Here is a 21,040-nt window from a genome sequence, read left to right on the forward strand (position 1 = left end):
AGACTCTGACTGACCTGCTTTTCCTTTGGAATTGATGAATTCAAATTGTTATATATATATATATATATATATATATAAGCTTTTTGTCTAAATATATGAGCTATATAATATCGTACTACTCACAGGCTGAAAGCTGGAAGCCTGTGAGTATTTACAGTTTGGAGCCATCCTGAGAAAATTATAACTATTCAGATGCCATTTATCTCCTTTATAATAGATTTAGAATTACTGATGTGATTATTTAATGGGTACTCAATATCCATCTGTCCTCTGATTACAGTATTCCAAATCTGGATTCCATGGGTGATGAAAGGTACACATCCCGCATTTACTCTCTAACACATATTGTATGTGTTTAAATGTTTTTGTTTTGTTGTATAGGTTTAAATGTTATATTGGAATAGGGTTTAATTTCAGTCAGCAGTATAGTACGATATTGCTGCACCCTGACAGGAAACCTCTCGTGTGTTTACATGCATGTGTGTGCATGTATTTAAGCATCATCCCCTGCAGTATGCTTCTCTCTGGAGGGTTCTAGAGGGTTGTAATCTTCTCTCTGCGATTGCATCTGCTGGTCTCTGTAATATCCTGACCCAGGTCCCAGGTCTAGTCCCACTCAAGCAGTGTATGCTCAGCTGCAGTCTTACTCCCACCTCCTCCTTTCCTGTCTATTCAGCCATACAATGTAGGATCTTAGGAAAGCTGGGCTAGTGACACCCCTAGGACTTTAGAAAATTGTTTTCTAAGCCATTTTGTCCTCTATAGTAGTATGGGTGACATCCTTGGAATGCCCTTTAAATTGTAAAAATTTTGAGATTTTCTGTTAGTACTGAAAGCTATATCTGAACTGAATTTTTGCATGGAAACAGAAGTAAAGTTATAGCATTTTAAAACATGGGGATTTTTTTTAATTACAGATTCCATTTGACCAACATTTGACAGGTTTATTCATTCATGATTCATTCATTTAGATGATTTAATTAGTTTTTTTAATAACCTCATTAAATTGGTCTACTACTAACATGACCTTGTTCAAAAATTTTGATATAGGACAGCTGTATTGATATGAAGTGCTTCAGATGTCATAAGTGGTTTAAAGCACTGGCTAAGAGCTTTGAAAATAGAATGCTAGGTTCTTTATTCATCGTGACTTCTGTGACCCTAACCTGAGACTGTACACATCCTCTCTCAGAAAGCACTGTGTGTGTGTGCACAGAAATGCCCTGTGCCTCTCACAAGTGTGTGTGTGTGTTTTGCCTTTCTCATAAACTAAGCTCTGGAACAAAAGCCAAGGACATACAGATCTTGTTATTATTAGCTGCTTTCTGGCTGTATGTCATTTTGAGGCTCAAGAGCTTCCAAACAAGGACACCTAAACAGAATGGACATTTCCTATTCATTTCAAGCCAAACCTGAACTCAGATTTTAGCTTAATGCCTACAATTTCAATATTATGCTTTAGCATAAATTATTTTGAACAATATACAGTACACTTCTTTGTAAAAAGGAAAGTACTTTTCAAATCTTAGCATTATTAATTAATCAAATTATGGCATAATGATATATATATATGTGTGTGTGTGTGTGTGTGCGTGCACTTCTGTTTGCAGTCCAGATGCATCCGGTGATGAAGAATTCCGGTATGTATACATACACTCTCACATATAAACACGTGAAAAAAAAAGTATGTGATTTTATTTATAGCCTTGAGCATCAGCTATAGATTTGAAAGGGATTTCTTCCAGTGTTATTTGATATTACTGTTTTGATTGTCAATATTTAGTGGTTATTCAGTTTGGCTGTAATTTATTAAAGAAAAAGAACATAGTTGTAAACAACTACAGTTTAGATTATATTTGTAAGTTACTGTCTGTATCTAGTTTCACATGATCTGTCTTGTCCGTGTGGGTTTCCTCTGGTTTCCTCCCATCTCCCAAAAGCAAACCAGTAGGTAGATTTGGCAAGAATAAATTGTCCTTAGGTGTGAGTGAATGGTGTCCTGGGATGTATCCCCAAATCATGCCCAGAATTCCCAGGATACAATGCAAATATGAACAGGACAAAGCAATTACCAAAGATGAATCAATCAATTGATCAATCAGTTACTCAACCAGTTAATTACTTGCATATTCTTAGTGAAATATATCCTAAATTAAAAAAAAAAAAAAAAAAGTTAAACTTGTATCATGGCTGGGTATATGCCATGAGAAGTGTGCTGCTCATCATGTATTGAAACCTAAATGATAAAATGATAATTAGCTACTAACGATAATCTGCATTGTGCTATGACAAACAATATTGACAAACAATCTCTCTCTCTCTCCCTCTCTCTCTCTCTCTTTCTCTCTCTCTCTGTCTGTCTATCTCTCTAACAGAAAAAGAGGTGCTGTTGCATACGCTTCCCAGAAGCCCTGGCTTCTAAACGCCTCTGTGGTAGAGAACATCACGTTTGAGATGCCTCTGATCAAACAAAGGTAAAGATTGCGTTAATCTCTCTAGTATGTTGGTGTAATATTTGAATGCTATTAGTGATGTCTATGTATTTTGTTCTGTAGATCTCAGACCTGACTTTGCATCACGCATATCAAATTGACAACCATATGTTGCTGTTTATCCACCTGGTTGCTGCTGGCAGGGTTTTCTCTTATCAGTCCTCCAAATGGCATTTTTAACAGACTCATTCAGGTTTATTATGGTGCTGTTACTAGCCTGTGCTTTTTAATGGCCTGTCAATCAAAAGACATTAAGCAGCTTCTGGCCTTCTGTTACTGTGGTGAAATTAAGCTAAAAGGACCAGTGTTTACCATCCCTTTCTTTCTGTCCCTTTTCCTCTTTCTGTGTCAGACTGTCTCTCTTTTTATTATTCAGTATAGGTCACTGACTCATTTCCTGTTCATCTGTAATTTGCTTTAACAATCGTGCAATCATGATTCAGAAATGCACCTGCCCCCCTTCTCTCGCTCTTCTCTTTTGTTATATATGCTAGCCTGGGCATACTTAAAAGATGTGAAAAAATCAGTCGATCATTTAAATTAAAGACTGTAACAGAACATTCAACCAGACTAATGAAACAGCAGTCCTTTACATGATTTTGATTTACATTTTTGTGTTAATATCACCAGTTTGATGCTAGTGGATTTAATGTGTGTTTCTATTAATCTTGTTTTATAATATTTTAATAGTTAGATGGAAATTCCATGCTACTCATCAGTTAACAAAATATAATGTTGAAGAAATTAAATGATTGAGTGTTGTGTTTGGTGTACAGTAGCACTGAGTGTGTTGTCTGTACAGGTATAAGACAGTGATTGAGGCATGCTCCCTGCAGCCGGATATCGACATCCTACCACAGGGGGACCAGACGGAAATTGGTGAAAGGGTGAGTGTGCTATTTATCACAACACTCTCCTACACTCTCTTATAGTAGACCATAAAACATAAGATCTAATACAAACATTTCTGTGATAGTATATATAAACAGAAATGTACAAATGTAAGCAATATGCAAATACAACATTGTTGCAGTCTCATGTTGTGTGAAAGCTTCTGTTGAGCATTGACTCCCTATTTACGGACTGCACTGTATATATTGTGTGCTCACTTGAAATTTTCAGAGGTTCATGTGTGCTTTCTCACTTGCTCAGTCTCTCACTCTCCCTTTTGCTCTATTTATCTCTGCTGTATGATTACAAAATGGGCTCACAAATAGCTGAGTTAACTGCCACTGGCCCACTCACAGAGCACTAAAGTAATCATGAAAAGAAGCCTTTGCCCTTATGAGCCTCCTTGGACAGTACTTGACAGAACTACCTTTAGCTGCAATTACAGCTGTAAGACTTCTTGGATTTGTCCGTATCAGCTATGCACATCTGGATCTTGATATTTTTGCCAAAGCATGTTTCACATCTTGCCACAGATTGTCAATCAGTTCTTCTTGGATTTGAACCACTCCAATGCACTTTTGGTTGCATGCTTAGGGTTGTTGTCTTGTTTGAAGGTGCCCCAATATCAGGTCTCAGGCAGAGTGGCTGTTCTTTTATTTCTGTTCTGTTATTTGAGCCTATTCCTCTTACCTTACCTTCAACATTGACCAGTTTCCAAGTCCCTGCTAATAACAAGCATCCTCACAACATGATGCTACCAGCAACATGCTTTACTGTGGGGATGTTGTTTTTAGGATAATTCCCAGCATTAGGTTTCCTCTGAATTTGATCCTTTGTTAAGTTAAATTTTCGTCTCACCAGACCAAAGACCTTTTTTTGCTTGTTGAGTCTCCAGGAAACATAGTGGGATACTCCAGGATACGAAAAAAAAGGTTTACTCAATATTGGCTTTTTTCTTAGCGTTTTTTTTTTTTTTAAATAAAGGTCAGCTTTGTGTAGAAATCAGGCTATTGTTACCCTGTGAGCAGTTTCTCATATCTGAATCGTGAATCTCGCCCGCACATTTAAAATATGCAGTTATAAATATATCAGACTGTCCAGCTTTTATTTTATGTGCTACACTGGAATGGACAAAAACTTTATCAGTTCAGTTGGGAAACAGATTCCAGCTTAAACAAATACCAATGCAATTCTTCCCTTTTCACTTTTGGTTAACTATACTTTAAAGTAAAAGGGAAGATGTATGATATACATTAATCTGTATTAATCTGATAGCTGTAGCATTACAATTTCCCTGCACTGAAATTTTCAGCATGACATTGCTCCTGTGCACAAAACAAGGTCCACAAAGATATTGTTAGCCAGCTTGGAGTAGAGAAACATGAGTGGACTGCACAGAACCTACTGAATAACTTTGGGATGAACTGAAAAATTGACTGCACCCCAGGTGTCCTCACTCAACATCAGTGTTGCGCTTGCTCTTGTTCTGGAATGAGCATAAAATCTCCACAGCCATGCTCCAATTTCTAATTGAAAGCCTTCCCAGAGTACAGTCTATTTTGGCCAAATGGGACAATCTGGTGGTCAGGTGTCCTCATACATTTGTCTATATAGTGTACATTAAATCAGCATGTCATACATTACAGTAATTGTCTTATGATGAACCTCTTTCCTCTCTTGTCAGGGAATCATCCTCTCAGGAGGCCAGAGGCAGCGTATCAGTGTGGCCCGTGCCCTCTATCAGACCACCAATGTAGTCTTCCTTGTGAGTCCAAACACCATTCCATGTACTCCAGTGTTAGTACAGACAGCTGCATACACCATGAGATTAGAATGGGTGAATCAACACTAAGATAGACTCCCCATAAAAGGGTTCTACTTAGAAATATCTCTGAAAGGGGAATCAGGACATTTGTTTTCAAGCTGTCACATGTTTTTCATGCTGTTGTTTGGAAATAGTGCCGTCTATATATTACTGATGGTACTAAATCCTATAATTAAAAACTCAACAATACACTCTTAGAAAACAGTAAAAATCTTTAGGGTTTCTTTAAGTGTTCTTAGCTCACTACAATGGTTTTATTCACTGATTCAGAAAAACACTGCCTTTAGGGTTTCCCCAGATGAACAACCTGAAGTACCTTATAGACTACTGGGTTTCAGACAGCATGCAGATTTGCTTTTAATCGTGGGGATTATATCGTCATGTCAGGCTAGATTTCAGTGCATTGTCATATCTTTTGCAGGACGACCCTTTCTCAGCACTGGATATCCATCTGAGTGATCACCTGATGCAGGAGGGTATTCTGAAACTGCTCCGGGAGGAGAAAAGGACTGTGGTTCTGGTCACACACAAACTGCAGTACCTGCCTCATGCAGACTGGGTATTGTCTTATCTTTGTTTATAGATGAAAATGGCTTTTATTTAGTGTTTTTTTTTTCTCAGTTTGGCTTTTCCAAGCTTGGATTGCCTCTATCCAACAAGTTCCAGACTGATAAATTAGAGGCAACACACTCTTGTTTAGTGAGTTGCATAATGAAAGGCTTGCTCCTACACTTATCTCCCTCCTTCTGTGCGTCTGATTGATGGCACTATGGCTGTTTACCGTTCCAAGAATGCCTATTACTCAGCTCTTAATTTGACACAGCAGACATCCCTTCTGATTTAGATAGATCTACATATATCACATTATATCCCATCTCTTATATATATAATAAAATAATAAGACTGTTTGATTGGGAATAAATGTGCTAACATATTGGAAATTTTCTTGGACTGTCTATAGATTATCGCAATGAAAGATGGTACGATCCAGACAGAGGGTACCCTGAAAGATATCCAGAAATCCGAACCTGAACTGTTTGAGCAGTGGAAAGCCCTCATGCATCGCCAGGATCGGGAATTTGAGAAGGTACAGCCCACAGATGAAGCAACTGCACTGTCTTAGATGAGGAAAGCTAAATGATTTGACAAGACTGGACATGTTCATTTTCAGTCCTAATGCACAAGTCTCTTCTGTTTAGCCAGCACAGCTTTCCGATTAAAGTTGGATTTAGTTTCACAAGAAGCTGATAATGGGTATAGACTCCTTCTTATGATATCTTCTGTTATATTAGTACATAGGAATAGGCACTAGGAGGGTTAGAGTTAGAGGCACAAGAGCCCCCTCATACCACTTATTGTGGTGTCTTAAAATACACTCTCAAGATAATGAAAAACCTCACAATTTCATAGTTTCAGAAAGCTAGTATTCCTGACAGAATGGTGTTCTGTTTTAAAACCCTTAACCTTAAACAGTTACCTAGCTTGTAATAATGGGTATTCCCAGATATTAAACTTGGAGATAACCCCAGAGGTGTTGGGGTAGATACAACTCTATTCAATTCTATTTAATTCAATTTGAATTATATTAATTATGGTGAATGTATGCCATAGCTCAAATTTCAATTCTGATTTGTCAGAATCTATTTTGGATTTGTATGGAACACAAACTAGTAACAAAAAATGTGCAAGTCTTTATATGGTGGCATTTTCTGTAGATATGTTTATTTAGCAGTTTTGGAAAAAGGCTCCAGTGTCAGCACTTTGCAAAAGTCAGAGGTAAAGCTGTTCCATTAAGTTTTATGGTGCTGCAAAGTATTCAGGACAGAGGATCATGTTTCTCAGTAACATTTTCTGTCTTATTAACTTCAAGAGAGAGAAAAAGAAAGTTGGTGATGGAACAACTAATTATAGCTGCTATAACATAAGTGAGAACCAGAACTAACTTATCTGTGTCTCTAATCTTATCTGCTCTGTCATGAAGCCCACATAGCCACCCACTTCCATATACACTAATTTTGCCAGCGTTTTCACTTATATGTACAAGAATATCAATAATGGTGTCTCTGCATTGTGCAAAGTGTGCATTTTCTTAGTGAATAAGAATACATGGCTGTGTTTTAGGAGACTGTAGCAGAGAGTATGACGGTATTGGAAAGGAAGAACCTGAGAAGGGCCATGTACTCCAGAGAGGCACTAAAGACAGAGGAAGAAGAGGAAGGTAGGAGGAAACACATTATAAAGTCTATACTAGCATATTTCTGTTGAACACTCCATCCCTGTGCTGTCAGCATTTGTGATATTTGTGTTTATGGTCTGCTTAAACTGGCATTGTGGTAAGACTGCATAATTTACAGAGAGCCTTGATTTAAAATGATCCGAGTAATAGTTTGCTTTCAAGTTGTCACATCTTTATTTAATGACTTCATCTCTACCCAACAGCCTGTTTAAGATTGGCCAACCTCCACATGCCCTTCTGAACTGGCATCTGCCATTACTGTTGTTACTCAATGTTGTGTTTTTGTCCTCGGTGAGGATAATGATCTTTGTGACACATCTTTAGATCAAGGACAAAATACGCTGGGTGACTGCTGGACGCCTGGCTTTCAGCCCAGCCATAGTAATCACTAATGGGGAATGTGCGACATGTCTGGGTCATAAAAAACAGGCAGAGCAATCTTTCCCCCTGAAAGATTCTTAATGCACACAGTGGAGAAAGATCTTTTAAATAAGATCTTTTCTTCAAACAGTAATAGCTGGCAGTGATTTGTCACATTCTGCCCAGGTTCTGATCCAAGCCCTGAATGTTTCTCTTTTCTACAGTGCAAAAATTATATCGAAAACGTGAAAATATTTTAAGTAAAGGAAATGTGTCTAATATTTCTCATTATGACAAAGATATTCTCATTATGACAAAGATAAGGTACAACAAATATTCAGCAAATATAAGTTAATTAAGCCTAATTATGTAAGCAGTTTACTAATTTCAAGCTTTAGATTGTCTTGTTCTATTGGCAGATCATTTTGCTTTTTTTTTTTTTATAACACTGCCAATAGAACAACTCGGAATTTGGATGGAAAATAAATCTAGAACTGTGTGTAATAACCTTATATCTATCAAATAATAAGCTCATAATGAAGCATACTGGCTATATCTGCCTTTATACAAATTATTTTCACTTGCTATTATTTTTGCAGCATTAAATAATAAGTAACACAGCTGTGTTTGCGCTTTTACACTTTAACCAGAAAACACATTATTTGTTTAAAGGTACCTGTGGTACATTGGGGTAAATAAACTCCTGACAGGCATTACATTTGGGACATTACCTATTTCCATCACTGTGGGTGAACTGCTGGAACAAATTTGACTGATTTACTGAGGCAGAACTCGGAACAACCTCATATCAGACCTCGACACGTTCATGCTACTTAAGTAGAACATTGTTTGGCCAAAGAATACTGTACGCCAGTTTACTGATCTAAATCAAATATACTATAAATATAAAAATATAAACATAAAATATGTTAAATATATAAATATAAAGTGTAATTTAATTTTGATGAAGAGAAATTGCTCTTTATATACTTATTTATTTATATTTAGATCTAGTCCATTTGGAACAGAGACTATTTTTATGCTGCCAAATGCTGTTTGCAGTATAATACAGTCCCTCTAGCTAGTTAATGAGGGATACAAACCAAAATAACCTTAGTTTGTTAATTGCTACTTTCTGACCTAGAGAAAACAACTAGAAGACTATTAGTGAATAGCATAGGTAGCTAACTAAATGTACCTTGCAAATTATTCTTAACTGCCACTCTAACCACTCCAATTGGCTAGCTTATGACAGATGCATAGATATATTCTTCAGGAACAGTGATTGCTGAATAAAAAGCTAAATAACCATGTAAAACTAATTAACATAATAGCTAATTAAATATCCGGTGCATGCTGCATACAAATAATAATACATTATCTATATTTACATTTACATTAATGGCAGATGCCTTTATCCAGAATGACTTTAGGAGTCTCTATTAATGAATGCATCGATATTGGTTCACTAGGTCATGGGCTAAGAATACCATCAGTCTAAAACACTCTTATTTGAGGTAACATATAAGGTTACTTATAACCACAATATGACTTCAAGGAGTATGCACAACTATCAACATAATATGACTATTTCATGACAATTCATATTTGTAAATGCTCGGAGTAATAGCTCCGAGCCCCGTTCATCAAAACTGAACACTGGACCACAGAACCGAACTGTAGGTGGAAAAAGATCAAATTTCCTGCAAAGCTACCCTTTACGCTGCTGTCAAATTGAGCCAAGATAAGGAACCATAGAGGTCAGCTGTCCTCCGAATGGGACAACGACAGTCTTTATCTTAAGAGCGTGTGAATGCGGCCCCAAAGTGCTGTTTTCCCAGTAGAAGGCACAAGAGTGATGGCACCACATTATTTATTCTGGGACTAGATAAAGAAAGTGGCCCCTTCACTACATGGCAGTCTGTATTAAAATGATGTTCCTCTTATATGTTGCTCATGTGGAGTGTTAGCAGGCTGTGTTCTCTGTCTCAATCTGATGAATGTTGCTGGTTCTCTGGTCTGTGTGTCCCTGCAGCACTGGGGACTGCACTCACAGGTGTGGGTGGACAATGGTTTGGTAACTGTGAATTGTGTAAAGCTTGTGTAAAGTGGTGCTGTGTGCTCTGTCAGTGGTCTTGGCTGCATGCATCCATCCATTCATGTAGAATAAAACAGCTCTTATAATATTCCACCTATAGCATGAGCAGTAAAAGCTATCTGCTTTTGTGCCACCATGAGTTTGATTATCTTTGTTTTTTGTTACGTTTATGCTTATCCACCCCCATGTATTATTTCTCTCTGTTTCCCTCCCACTCCTCTTCCAGCACTCTCTCCTATGCACTTAAAATTACAGCATGTGGTTGTGTCTAAATTTAGAATTGGGAGCGGGTAGAAGACCTTAATATGAGCACTTCTGTGCAGGTACTACTCACAGAAAGATATAAATCAACATTATATATCTGTCATGGAGTGAATGGGGACCCTGTGCCACATTGGCCCTCATTTTTAACCTCAATTTACACTCTGTTATTCATATTCTTATTTTTCCTCTGTGATTTGTTGCCAGATTTTCAGCCTGCATCCTGCTCTCCATTGTTTTTCTCTCTCTTCTTTACCCCTATATGTGACTAAACTGGCAGTTTGATTCATATAGTGTATCATTGCATCAGGGATCTGGTTCTTTATGTTGTATAGGTGATGTAGAGAGTACTAATTTATGAAATGCTGTGTATTTACAGCTTTGGAGTAGTGTGGGTGATGAGTTTTATGTAGTAAAGTTTATTCCTTGTTACTGCATAATATAAGCAGCTGTCTACAGAAAAATGCTTCTGCTGACAAGTGACAGAATCTTCATGCAGCTGGCAAAGGTAATAATAATAATAATAATAATAATAATAATAATAATAATAATAATAATAATAATACTCAATAACAATAATTATTTATTATCACCCAAAAGTCAAAAAGTTGAAAGTGCCTTAAGAGTTTAAAATATAAAACTAAATATTATTGATAAGTGATAGTTAACTGTCATTTAAAAATAATCATCAAAAGATATACAGATAAGAAGAAAAAATACCTAAAAACTATAACAACGGCAAGTTTAACAATTATATTTTTATCCTGGATTTACAAAAAAACACATATAGAGCTCACATTTCTAAACTGTTCTCTAAAATTATTCCAAAGTTTTGGCACGTTTGTGTATCATGAATCATCCGGTCAAGAATTGTTTGAAACTGCATGTCAGTGGGAGACGTGTGAATGCTGAGTGATAGCAGGCCAAGAACAAAACCATAGTGCACTTTTTGTTTCTCAAAAAAGTGCTTAGAAATTCAGTAGTTTTCATCACCAAATTAGTAATTGCTTGTAGAGACTCCTTCTAGAAAAGCTTGCTTACCCTTGCTGTATTTGCTTATTTTCATCAAGTGGCAGCCTATGCTATTCATCTTTAACAAAAAAAAACAAGCAACAGAGTCTGTGCCTCACCTCATGTTGTTGTGTACCTGCAGAGGAGTCAGTGGAGAGTGATGATGAGGAGAACCTCTCGCAGGCAATGAGGCACAGAGCCACCATCCCTTGGCGCTCATGTGGGAAGTACCTGAGCTCAGCTGGACTGCTGCTGCTGCCCCTACTGCTGCTCTCTCAGTTGCTCAAACACTCGTTCATGGTGGCCATCGATGTCTGGCTCGCTCACTGGACCTCTGATGTCATTCATGCCAAGATCAATGCTGTTCGACACAACTGCACACTAGTGCAGGTACAGAATAATTTCTTACTCTCATATTTTATATATATCCATATGTTCACATTTTCAAGAGTTTCCATATCCTTGAGTATCCTTGCACTGAAAAGTAAGATACATATTTAACACACTTTGCATGATTGATTTTGTTTATACAGATTGCTGACTGGGGATGTGGTAGCTAAGTGGTTAAGGTGTTGGATTACTGATTGGAAGGTTGTGAGGTTGAATCCCAAGTCAACCTGCCACTGCTGGGCCCTTGAGCAAGGCCCATAACCCTCAATATCTTGATTGTATAAAATGTAACTTGCATCTGCCAAATGCTGTAAATGGGCAGTTTAAATCGCCTCTAAAATTCACATTTTTTATTTGATTTTTAGTTAAAAATGAGGAAGAATCAAATTTTTTTAATTAAAGAAAAGAGTGATTCAGAGAATGTGTTGTTTGACCTTAGTTCCTAAACAAATTCACCAAATAGGTTATGGTTCTTTACTAGCCTGTAACCAAAACTGAACAGGTTTGGCTATGGTTATATACTGTGTCCACATTATATGTTATCTGTGAGAACAAGAGAGTGTGGTTAAGACAGATACTGAAATGCTTCTTGTGTCTATACAGGGGTTGGACAATGAAACTGAAACGCCTGGTTTTAGACCACAATAATTCATTAGTATGGTGTAGGGCCTCCTTTTGCAGCCAATAAAGCATCAATTCGTCTTGGGAATGACAGATACAAGTCCTGCACAGTGGCCAGAGGGATTTTGAGCCATTCTTCTTGCAGAATAGTGGCCAGGTCACTACGTGATGCTGGTGGAGGAAAACGTTTCCTGACTCGTTCCTCCAAAACACCCCAAAGTGGCTCAATAATATTTAGATCTGGTGACTGTGCAGGCCATGGGAGATGTTCAACTTCACTTTCATGTTCATCAAACCACTCTGTCACCAGTCTTGCTGTGTGTATTGGTGCATTATCATCCTGATACACGGCACCGCCTTCAGGATACAATGTTTGAACCACTGGGTGCACATGGTCCTCCAGAATGGTTCGGTAGTCCTTGGCAGTGACGCGCCATCTAGCACAAGTATTGGGCCTAGGGAATGCCATGATATTGCAGCCGAAACCATCACTAATCCACCCCCATGCTTCACTCTGGGCATGCAACAGTCTGGGTGGTACACTTCTTTGGGGCTTCTCCACACCGTAACTCTCTGGGATGTGGGCAAGACAGTAAAGGTGGACTCATCAGAGAACAATACATGTTTCACATTGTCCACAGCCCAAGATTTTCGCCGCTGGCACCATTGAAACCGACGTTTGGCATTAGCACAAGTGACCAAAGGTTTGGCTATAGCAGCCCGGCCATGTACATTGACCCTGTGGAGCTCCCGATGGACAGTTTTGGTGGAAACAGGAGAGTTGAGGTGCACATTTAATTCTGCAGTGAGTTGGGCAGCTGTGGTTTTATGTTTTTTGGATACAATCCGGGTTAGCACCCAGACATCCCTTTCAGACAGCTTCCTCTTGCGTCCACAGTTACTCCTGTTGGATGTGGTTCGTCCTTCTTGGTGGTATGCTGACATTACCCTGGATACCGTGGCTCTTGATACATCACAAAGACTTGCTGTCTTAGTCACAGATGCGCCAGCGAGACGTGTACCAACAATTTGTCCTCTTTTGAACTCTGATATGTCACCCATGTTGTGTGCAGTGCAATATTTTAAGCAAAACTGTGGTATTACTCTGCTAATTAAACCTTCACACTCTGCTCTTACTGGTGGAATGTGCAATCAATGAAGATTGGCCACCAGGCTGGTCAAATTTAGCCATGAAACCTCCAACACTAAATTGGCCAGTGTTTCAGTTTCACTGTCCAAACCCTGTATGTGACAAATATAAACTGGTAAACTAGCTATAGTTTCAGCTTGTAAGTCATACAAATAGATTTTGCTATTTTTAATGGAGTGTAAAATTGTAGAGATGTTCGAAAGCTATATTAAGTTCTTGGGCATTGAAAAATAAGCTTTCCATAACATTGAAATCACATATGCAAGAGTAAATGTAAACTGTTTATCACGAGTACTGTGTTATTCCAGCGTTCCAAAATGTCACTCAAGAGTGAAAATATTGCGAGAAAATCTTTTGAAGCTGTATCAGTGTGCATGGGTGTTACTGTGTCATTAACACATTAGAGACACAGCAGGTGGAAGGAGTTATCTGAGACTGAGGTATTCCAGTGCATCAGCTATACTAAGACATGACGGATACTGATCACATATCATGTGCTGTTGCAAGATACTTAATACAGCAAGTAGGGCCCTGTCTGACCTATTATAAGTGTGTGTGTGTGTTTGTGTGTTCCATCTCAAACTTGCATAATCCATTGCAATCCGGTGCGGTGATATAGTATTCTTTAAAAATAAATAAATAGATAAATAAAGTGTGTAAGTCCACGAGTGCAGTGTCCTTTGATCCGTCAGGCTTTTCACTTTACATGTTCACAACAAATCATTTTGATTTGTGCTCTACAGAGCAGGTGTGCTAAGAGAAAACAGAGCAAGCACTAAACTAATGGATAAACACATGCCTCAGTTAGACAGCAAGAGGTTTGTTATTGAAGCCACTAGTATGCCAATTATACAGCAAGAAAATTGAAGCTTGTGTTTTTATGACAATACTAAAAATACAAGAATGTACTGAAGAACTTAATAAAGCGATTGAAGCCATTTGCTTAAATGTTAACTGTATAGACCTGCAAATACCTGACTAATGGTTATTCAACTCATGACTAAACATTAATCCACATACATTAGCAAAAATTAAATGACATCACTTTTTTGTGTTGATATCTTATCAAACTCTGGGCTCTTATTAAGGTGTTGGTTCATGTTAGATATTGCTGAATTTTATTTGTTGGTGGTAAAAACTTTGGTTAATAGCTATACTGTTTCTTTTTTTTTTCACATGTAATTTGACCTAGTTACTTTGGTAACGTTATTTTGTATTAATGATATTAATGATATTAATGAAGTTAAGTAAGGTATAGCACATAACAGACTCTGCTGTTACACCAAATTAATCCATGCCAGGGTGGTAGGATATCCACAAAGTGGTTTGTTTTCATACAAGAGCACAGTCCAAAGTGTGTCTAAGATTACAATTTTTTACTTATTAATGAATGACACATCACAGTTTCTAACAGTTCATAGTAGCAATGAACGTTATGGAACAGCTGCAGGACAAGTTAGTTCTTGTCCCACTTACGAGCCACACGTGTTATTTCTATTAAACTTAATAAGAGAAAGATATTACAAACATAAACTCCTCTCTTCTGATGACTTCCCATGTGGGGAAATGTATTGATTACTGATTATTGTTACAGTGCAAACATCTGAGACTCCAAAAATGTTACACAGACATTTATAAGAAAGTTTGATTATATGTATTTTTTTAATTTAGTACACTATATATATGTTTCTTAATAGCCATAGATAATGTGGATCTTACAAAATATGTCCTTGTGAATGAGCTGTTTTTCATTATTATAGTTAAATATTATATTATAGTTGTTAAAAACAAAAAAAGAGGGCAATCAGTTTTAGACAAAACAGTATTCTGTATTTTAAATAAATTAATTTTTCAGAAATACTAGTCTAACCTGTTTGTGTAGCAGATTTTGCAGATATGGATGAGATTTTATTTATTTATTTATCCTACATTAGACTACATCATAAGGCCTGTGTAAATACATGCATTGATTGTTTTGGGACGTTGGCTGGATCATTAGTGCTGAGTCTTAAGCTCATTAAATTAATCCTCTACAGAGTCAGGGGTGCTTTGCTTTCATTAAAACTCTACTCTACTGATTATGCTGTTTTTCTATGTTTAAAACATTATCACAAAGTAACACAACACTACTTCACCACTCTCATTTTCTCTTAACATTCTTATTCATTCTCAGCCTTTCACATTTACACACGTTTGTAAGAAAAAAACAGATTGTATGTGCTGTCGATTGCAGGACTGCGGGTTCAGTCACTCATCATATCTGCTGGTGTTCAGTGTGCTGTGCTGCCTGGGCATTGCGTTGTGTTTGGTCACATCTGTGGCTGTGGAGTGGACAGGGCTGAGTGTGGCCAAAAAGCTGCACCATAATCTCCTTAATAACATCATACTTGCCCCCATGAGGTATGGACCTCTTCTGTTATTACTTCTCTGTTTAAGCTGTTTGAGTGAGTGTTATTGTGTTTATCTGTTTCCTTGGTGTGTGTGTGTGAGAGAGAGAGAGAGAGAGAGAAAGAGAGAGAGGAAGATGACAATAAAACCATTACCTTGTTGCATAGTCAGGCTCCACTAAGCTACTTGACTGATGACTGATGCATCCCATCTGCTTGAGCTCAGGACAGCAAACAATGCTTTTGCTTTTAGTTCCATGGCAACAGCACAGGGCTGGTGGGTAATGAGGAGGGTAATTACACACTGTGTGTGGTCAAGTGACAGATGATCTCTGACCCACTCACCCCTCATATGGTTTAGAGCCATTAGAGGTTAACCCAAGGCATTATTGCAGTGCAGATAAAGTACATTGTCATTACTCAAATCTAGGTTCAGAATGTAGAAAAATATTTGACAATGAAAAACACTTACCCCTGCTTTAGTGGCTAAATTCACTTGGACAGCTGCTGCTGTAATCATAGACTGTCTTGTGCTCATTCCCTTACTCCTATCACAATAACCTTTTTATCACATTATGTACAGTTTTCTTCTACATCTGTATACAGTAATGATTTTAAACCTACTAACAAATAAGAAAATATGTTGAAACTGAACTTTGCATTGGAAGCAGTATTTGCAAAATATATTTATTTTATGATTTTTTTTTTACCAGGCTCTTTGAGACAACTCCTTTGGGAAGCCTTCTGAACCGATTTTCAGCAGATACAAACACAATAGACCAGGTATGTTACTGGGTCACGGCTCCTGAGAGAACTTTCTCATCAAATACCATGTTGACCTTTTCTAACCAAATCCCTCTGCCTTTCTGGAACACTCAGTACTTGCCATGCAGCTGAAAACATTCGACATTTTACAGTCATTTTTGCTGTTATCTATTTTTATTTAATTCTCACTGTTTAAAACTTTCCTGTATGAATAAACCAGAACTTTGAAGGAAATTAGATTTCTCTGTTTTGACACTGTAATGCAATTGGTAAACTGAAACATGTATTTTGTTTATTGATGGCATATTTACTGAATTTATAAAATAAAAGGGGGTACAATTTAGAAACAGTGGGCATAAGATATCAAAGGATCAAATTCTTCACATCATGGACTCTTCTCAGCACAACACTGACTCTGATATGGTACTATGTGGGGCTGGTACTGGTCTCAGGCTCAGTAGTGATATTGGTAATTAATAAGCAGTGTGTATTATTATTACTGTCCATTTTATTAGGCAGACCTGCCTTGTTGGCAGTTAACTAATTTTTTTATGTACAGTGTTGATTTTCCACACACACACACATACCTTTATACATATAATACCTATTATATGGTCCCCTCTGAAAGTATTGAACCATCAAGGGCAATTCTTTTTTTTTTGTATAGTGAAGACATTTGTGAGTTCAAAAGTCACAGAGGAGGGGATAGAAAAAAAATTAAGCTTTCAGGATATTTCCTGATATTTACATCTAGATGTGTTTAAAGACTTAGAACAGGGCATCGTTGGTTGTTAGGCAAGCAAACAATTTTATAAAGCCTTAAAATAAATTAAAAATAAATATTACTTAACATTTGGTTATATATCCCTTGCTTGCAAAAGCCCAAGCTGGCAACCCAGTGACATGACCAAACATTCTACTTTTGTGATGCTTATCTTCAGCTTCTTTCAGTTGTTGTTTGTTTTGGGGGTTTTCCTCTTCAGTCTCCACTACAGTAGGTGAAATGCTTGGGTACAGGGCTGGTGATTGACTTGGCCAGTCAGTGTATTGTGTAACCATGTGTTTTGGTTCATTGTCTCACTGGATAATAAAGTTTGTTCCAATTAGACACACTAATTATTCGTAAGACAGTAGACTTCTGAATTAATTTATTCCATTGCTATAAACGTCAATAAATTTAGTGAGCCAGTTCAAAGAAGCAGCCATGCAAACCCAAGCCACAACACTAGCTACCTCTTAGACTGATGAGCTTGTATTTTTGGGTGAAAAAGGGAAGAATGCTTTTATACTTAGTGACATTAAAAGTAAACGTTCTTTACAAATTAATTTTATATGATAAATATAATCCAGACAATATGTGTTGTGCCACATGGAAGTCTGAAAGTTTATTTGGATGCAGCCCTTGGTCTGTCTGCTGGCCTTTTTATGTTATATTATTATATTATGTGGGGGTTTTTGTTTGCATTTTTAGTAGTAGTTTAAGTAAATGAGTAGATGGAAATGTCAGGCAGCCTTCTGTTACAAGCAAAAATACTCATTTTAATTTATAATCTGTAATGTCTTTTAACAAATTTACACTCACAAAAGCTAATTCTTTTTCCAGCTGGAACTCAGTCGCACCTAAAACGCTATGATTGTCCTTGGGTTTGAGCGATTTTGTGTGCTTCAGCTATTAGATAAATGGGTTTCAGTGACCTTGTTGCATCCAGATATTTCGACTATACAATAAAATGACACTGTGATTAATGTGTGTCTTTTTTTTCCTCCTTTTCCCTATCTCCCATCTCTCTCCCTCTCTAACTCTCCAGCATATTCCCACTACTTTGGAGTGTTTGATTCGCTCCACATTGCTGTGTGTGTCTGCACTGGGTGTTATCTCATATGTCACACCTGTTTTCCTCATCGCTCTCACTCCCCTCGCCATAGCCTGCTACTTCATCCAGAAATACTTCAGAGTGGCGTTCAAGTATGAGAAGCACTGCCTTTCCCATGAGATAGTCAGTATATTTATAGAAATAGAATGAAATAAAATATCAAGCTATTTAATGTTGCCATCTACTTTTAATACAACAGGGATCCATTTACAATCTAATCAGATAACATGAAAGATGAACTTAGTGATGTTCAGATATGTAAAATATTTTAATCTCAAAATGTCATATATCATTTCAATTAATCTTTAAGAAATGTTTATGTTGGATAATAGACTAAGTAATGAAAGTCGTTTAAAGGTGATCTATGTGTGTGTCCATCCAGAGATCTGCATCAGCTTGAGGACAGTACCCAACTCCCATTACTCTCTCACTTCTCTGAGACAGTAGAGGGTCTCACCACCATCCGGGCCTTCAGGTGAGGGTCCATTCCGGTGAGCTTATTACCAACAGAAGTGTCAATGAAATCACATTACTATTGTGAATAAAACAGTACAACCAGTGAAATAAATGATAATTCCTTATAACAATAATGAGTTTATCTGTATGATATACTGTAGGTATGAGGCCAGATTTCGGCAGAGACTGTTGGAGCTTACGGATGCTAATAATGTCGCATCTCTCTTCCTCACTGCTGCCAACCGTTGGCTGGAAGTCCGCATGGTGAGTTTCACTACTCACACACTCTAAGTGACCAGTAGCTTCAGCAAACATATTATCTATCAGTAATATCTTCCAGAGAGAAAACTCTGTTCAACTTTTCATCAGACTTCATTTCCTTCTGTTAGTCCATATGTAACCAATAATTACTTTTTGTGTCTATATATCATTTGTTTATGAGAACATACAGTAAATCCCAGTAAAGCTCAATCATGTAGATGTTTAGTATTGCTTATCCACCACTCTGTAAATCATTTGGGTCCAGTTTTAGTAAGAGATTGCGCCTTGTATACAATTTTAGAGAGAGGGTTACAAGTGGTGGATTGTTCAGGATTTTATATATTTTTGACTACCTCTGAAGCTGTTATTGCTTCTTTTATTTTTCTTCACTATCTCTATCAGGAGTATATTGGAGCCTGTATTGTCCTCGTAGCTGCTGTGGCCTCCATCACCAACAACCTTTACAACCATCTGTCTACTGGCCTGGTTGGGCTGGGACTAACTTACGCTCTGATGGTACACACACACACACACAAAGGACCTTCCACTGATAGAATTATTAAAGCAGCAAAATTTGCATTTTAAACAAACATTGCAATTGTTTTTTAATCATTGTAATTGTTTAAAAGGATCAGCTCCAAAACCCCTTACAAACATACATTTCAGATATTCCTATTGAAAATAGCAAATAGCAACACTCAGGTGGAGAGTAAGTGCACCCTGAGTATTTTTACTTCATCTGCCTTACCCAATAAAGGTGCCTTGTTACAAACCATGGCTTTCTATTAATAACATACTGCTGCAGTGAGAAAATCAATAAGGAAAAATCCTATCAAGTTGAATGTCAAGTTTAAACCAAAAAATGCACAGGCTTATGAAGAAAAATAATAAAGAACATATATAATATATATAGGTATAAATAAAATAATGAGATATTGAGATAAATATAAATAATGAGAACCTATGCTAAAATACATAAGAATGAAATGTCTTATAGCAGCTAACAAAATAAAAGAAATAAATGAAATAAAAACTAAATATATTATAAAAATCATAATTAAACCATAATGATTAGTCATCAGCACTGCAGTAAATTCTTTTTTTTGCATGCTTGGATTTGGGTAACAGCCCAAACTACCATTACCTATATATGTGTTGTTAGGTATCAAACTACCTTAACTGGATGGTGCGTAACCTGGCTGATATGGAGGTTCAGTTAGGAGCTGTAAAAAGGATAAACAACCTGCTGAAGACTGAGCCTGAGAACTATGAGGGGCTGCTCTGTGAGTGAAATTCCTGACACTGAGAGGCTGTTGATGCTGACTCACATCTACATCTTACACGCAGCCTACAAGCATTAACTGTTATTCACTACCTCTCACTACAAGAATACTATTACTGGCCTTATTCACACCTCTCACTCTCTTGTGAAGTATAATGCACTTTCTGTCTCTGGCCCACTTTCTTTTTTCTTTCTTCATTTTTCTTTTAATCTATCTCTGCCTTCTCCTTCTCTTCCTCTCTCTCAGCTCTGTCTCAGGTCCCTGAGGGCTGGCCACAGCGGGGTGAGATTCACATCCAGAACCTGAGTGTGAGGTACGACACCACGCTGAAGCCAGTGCTAAAGCATGCCAATGCCCACATCAAACCAGGACAAAAGGTACATGCATTCCTCTCTGGAATGGGATCAGATCCCTGCACAAACACAAGACTCAGAGTTAATCCTTGTTTAAATTTAGCCTAGCCTCTGCTCTATCAGAAATAGAGGTGTTATTGAGTGCACAGTGTGTATGTGTGTGTATACACATATACATGATACATGAGCTCAACTTCCTGTGGCTCTTTGCTGCAGGTTGGCATCTGTGGCAGGACGGGAAGTGGCAAGTCATCCTTCTCCTTAGCTTTCTTCCGCATGGTGGATGCCTTTGAGGGTACCAGTGTTGCTCACAGAATCACTTATCC

At 37.5% G+C, this 21,040-nt stretch overlaps 1 protein-coding gene across 7 annotated transcripts in view; it reads left to right on the forward strand.

Moving 5' to 3' along the window:
* abcc8 (ATP-binding cassette, sub-family C (CFTR/MRP), member 8) overlaps positions 1–21,040 on the forward strand; it is a 46,693-nt gene that overhangs the window by 22,636 nt on the left and 3,017 nt on the right. For 4 of the 7 annotated variants that reach the window (XM_058408365.1, XM_058408361.1, XM_058408366.1 and 1 more), the window contains 19 exons: positions 281–313; positions 1,611–1,640; positions 2,376–2,474; positions 3,295–3,379; positions 5,068–5,148; positions 5,630–5,767; positions 6,170–6,295; positions 7,330–7,426; positions 9,840–9,860; positions 11,317–11,564; positions 15,569–15,735; positions 16,436–16,505; positions 18,296–18,453; positions 18,744–18,836; positions 18,979–19,081; positions 19,481–19,594; positions 20,241–20,361; positions 20,608–20,738; positions 20,931–21,009. In XM_058408365.1, coding sequence (XP_058264348.1) covers positions 281–313; positions 1,611–1,640; positions 2,376–2,474; positions 3,295–3,379; positions 5,068–5,148; positions 5,630–5,767; positions 6,170–6,295; positions 7,330–7,426; positions 9,840–9,860; positions 11,317–11,564; positions 15,569–15,735; positions 16,436–16,505; positions 18,296–18,453; positions 18,744–18,836; positions 18,979–19,081; positions 19,481–19,594; positions 20,241–20,361; positions 20,608–20,738; positions 20,931–21,009 — 1,994 coding nt within the window. The remainder of the gene's footprint in view (positions 1–280; positions 314–1,610; positions 1,641–2,375; positions 2,475–3,294; positions 3,380–5,067; positions 5,149–5,629; positions 5,768–6,169; positions 6,296–7,329; positions 7,427–9,839; positions 9,861–11,316; positions 11,565–15,568; positions 15,736–16,435; positions 16,506–18,295; positions 18,454–18,743; positions 18,837–18,978; positions 19,082–19,480; positions 19,595–20,240; positions 20,362–20,607; positions 20,739–20,930; positions 21,010–21,040) is intronic. The other 3 variants (XM_058408362.1, XM_058408364.1, XM_058408363.1) reach the window with 3 other exon arrangements.

This window comes from Hemibagrus wyckioides, linkage group LG14 (genome assembly GCF_019097595.1).
Source record: "Hemibagrus wyckioides isolate EC202008001 linkage group LG14, SWU_Hwy_1.0, whole genome shotgun sequence".
Lineage (NCBI taxonomy): Eukaryota > Metazoa > Chordata > Actinopteri > Siluriformes > Bagridae > Hemibagrus > Hemibagrus wyckioides.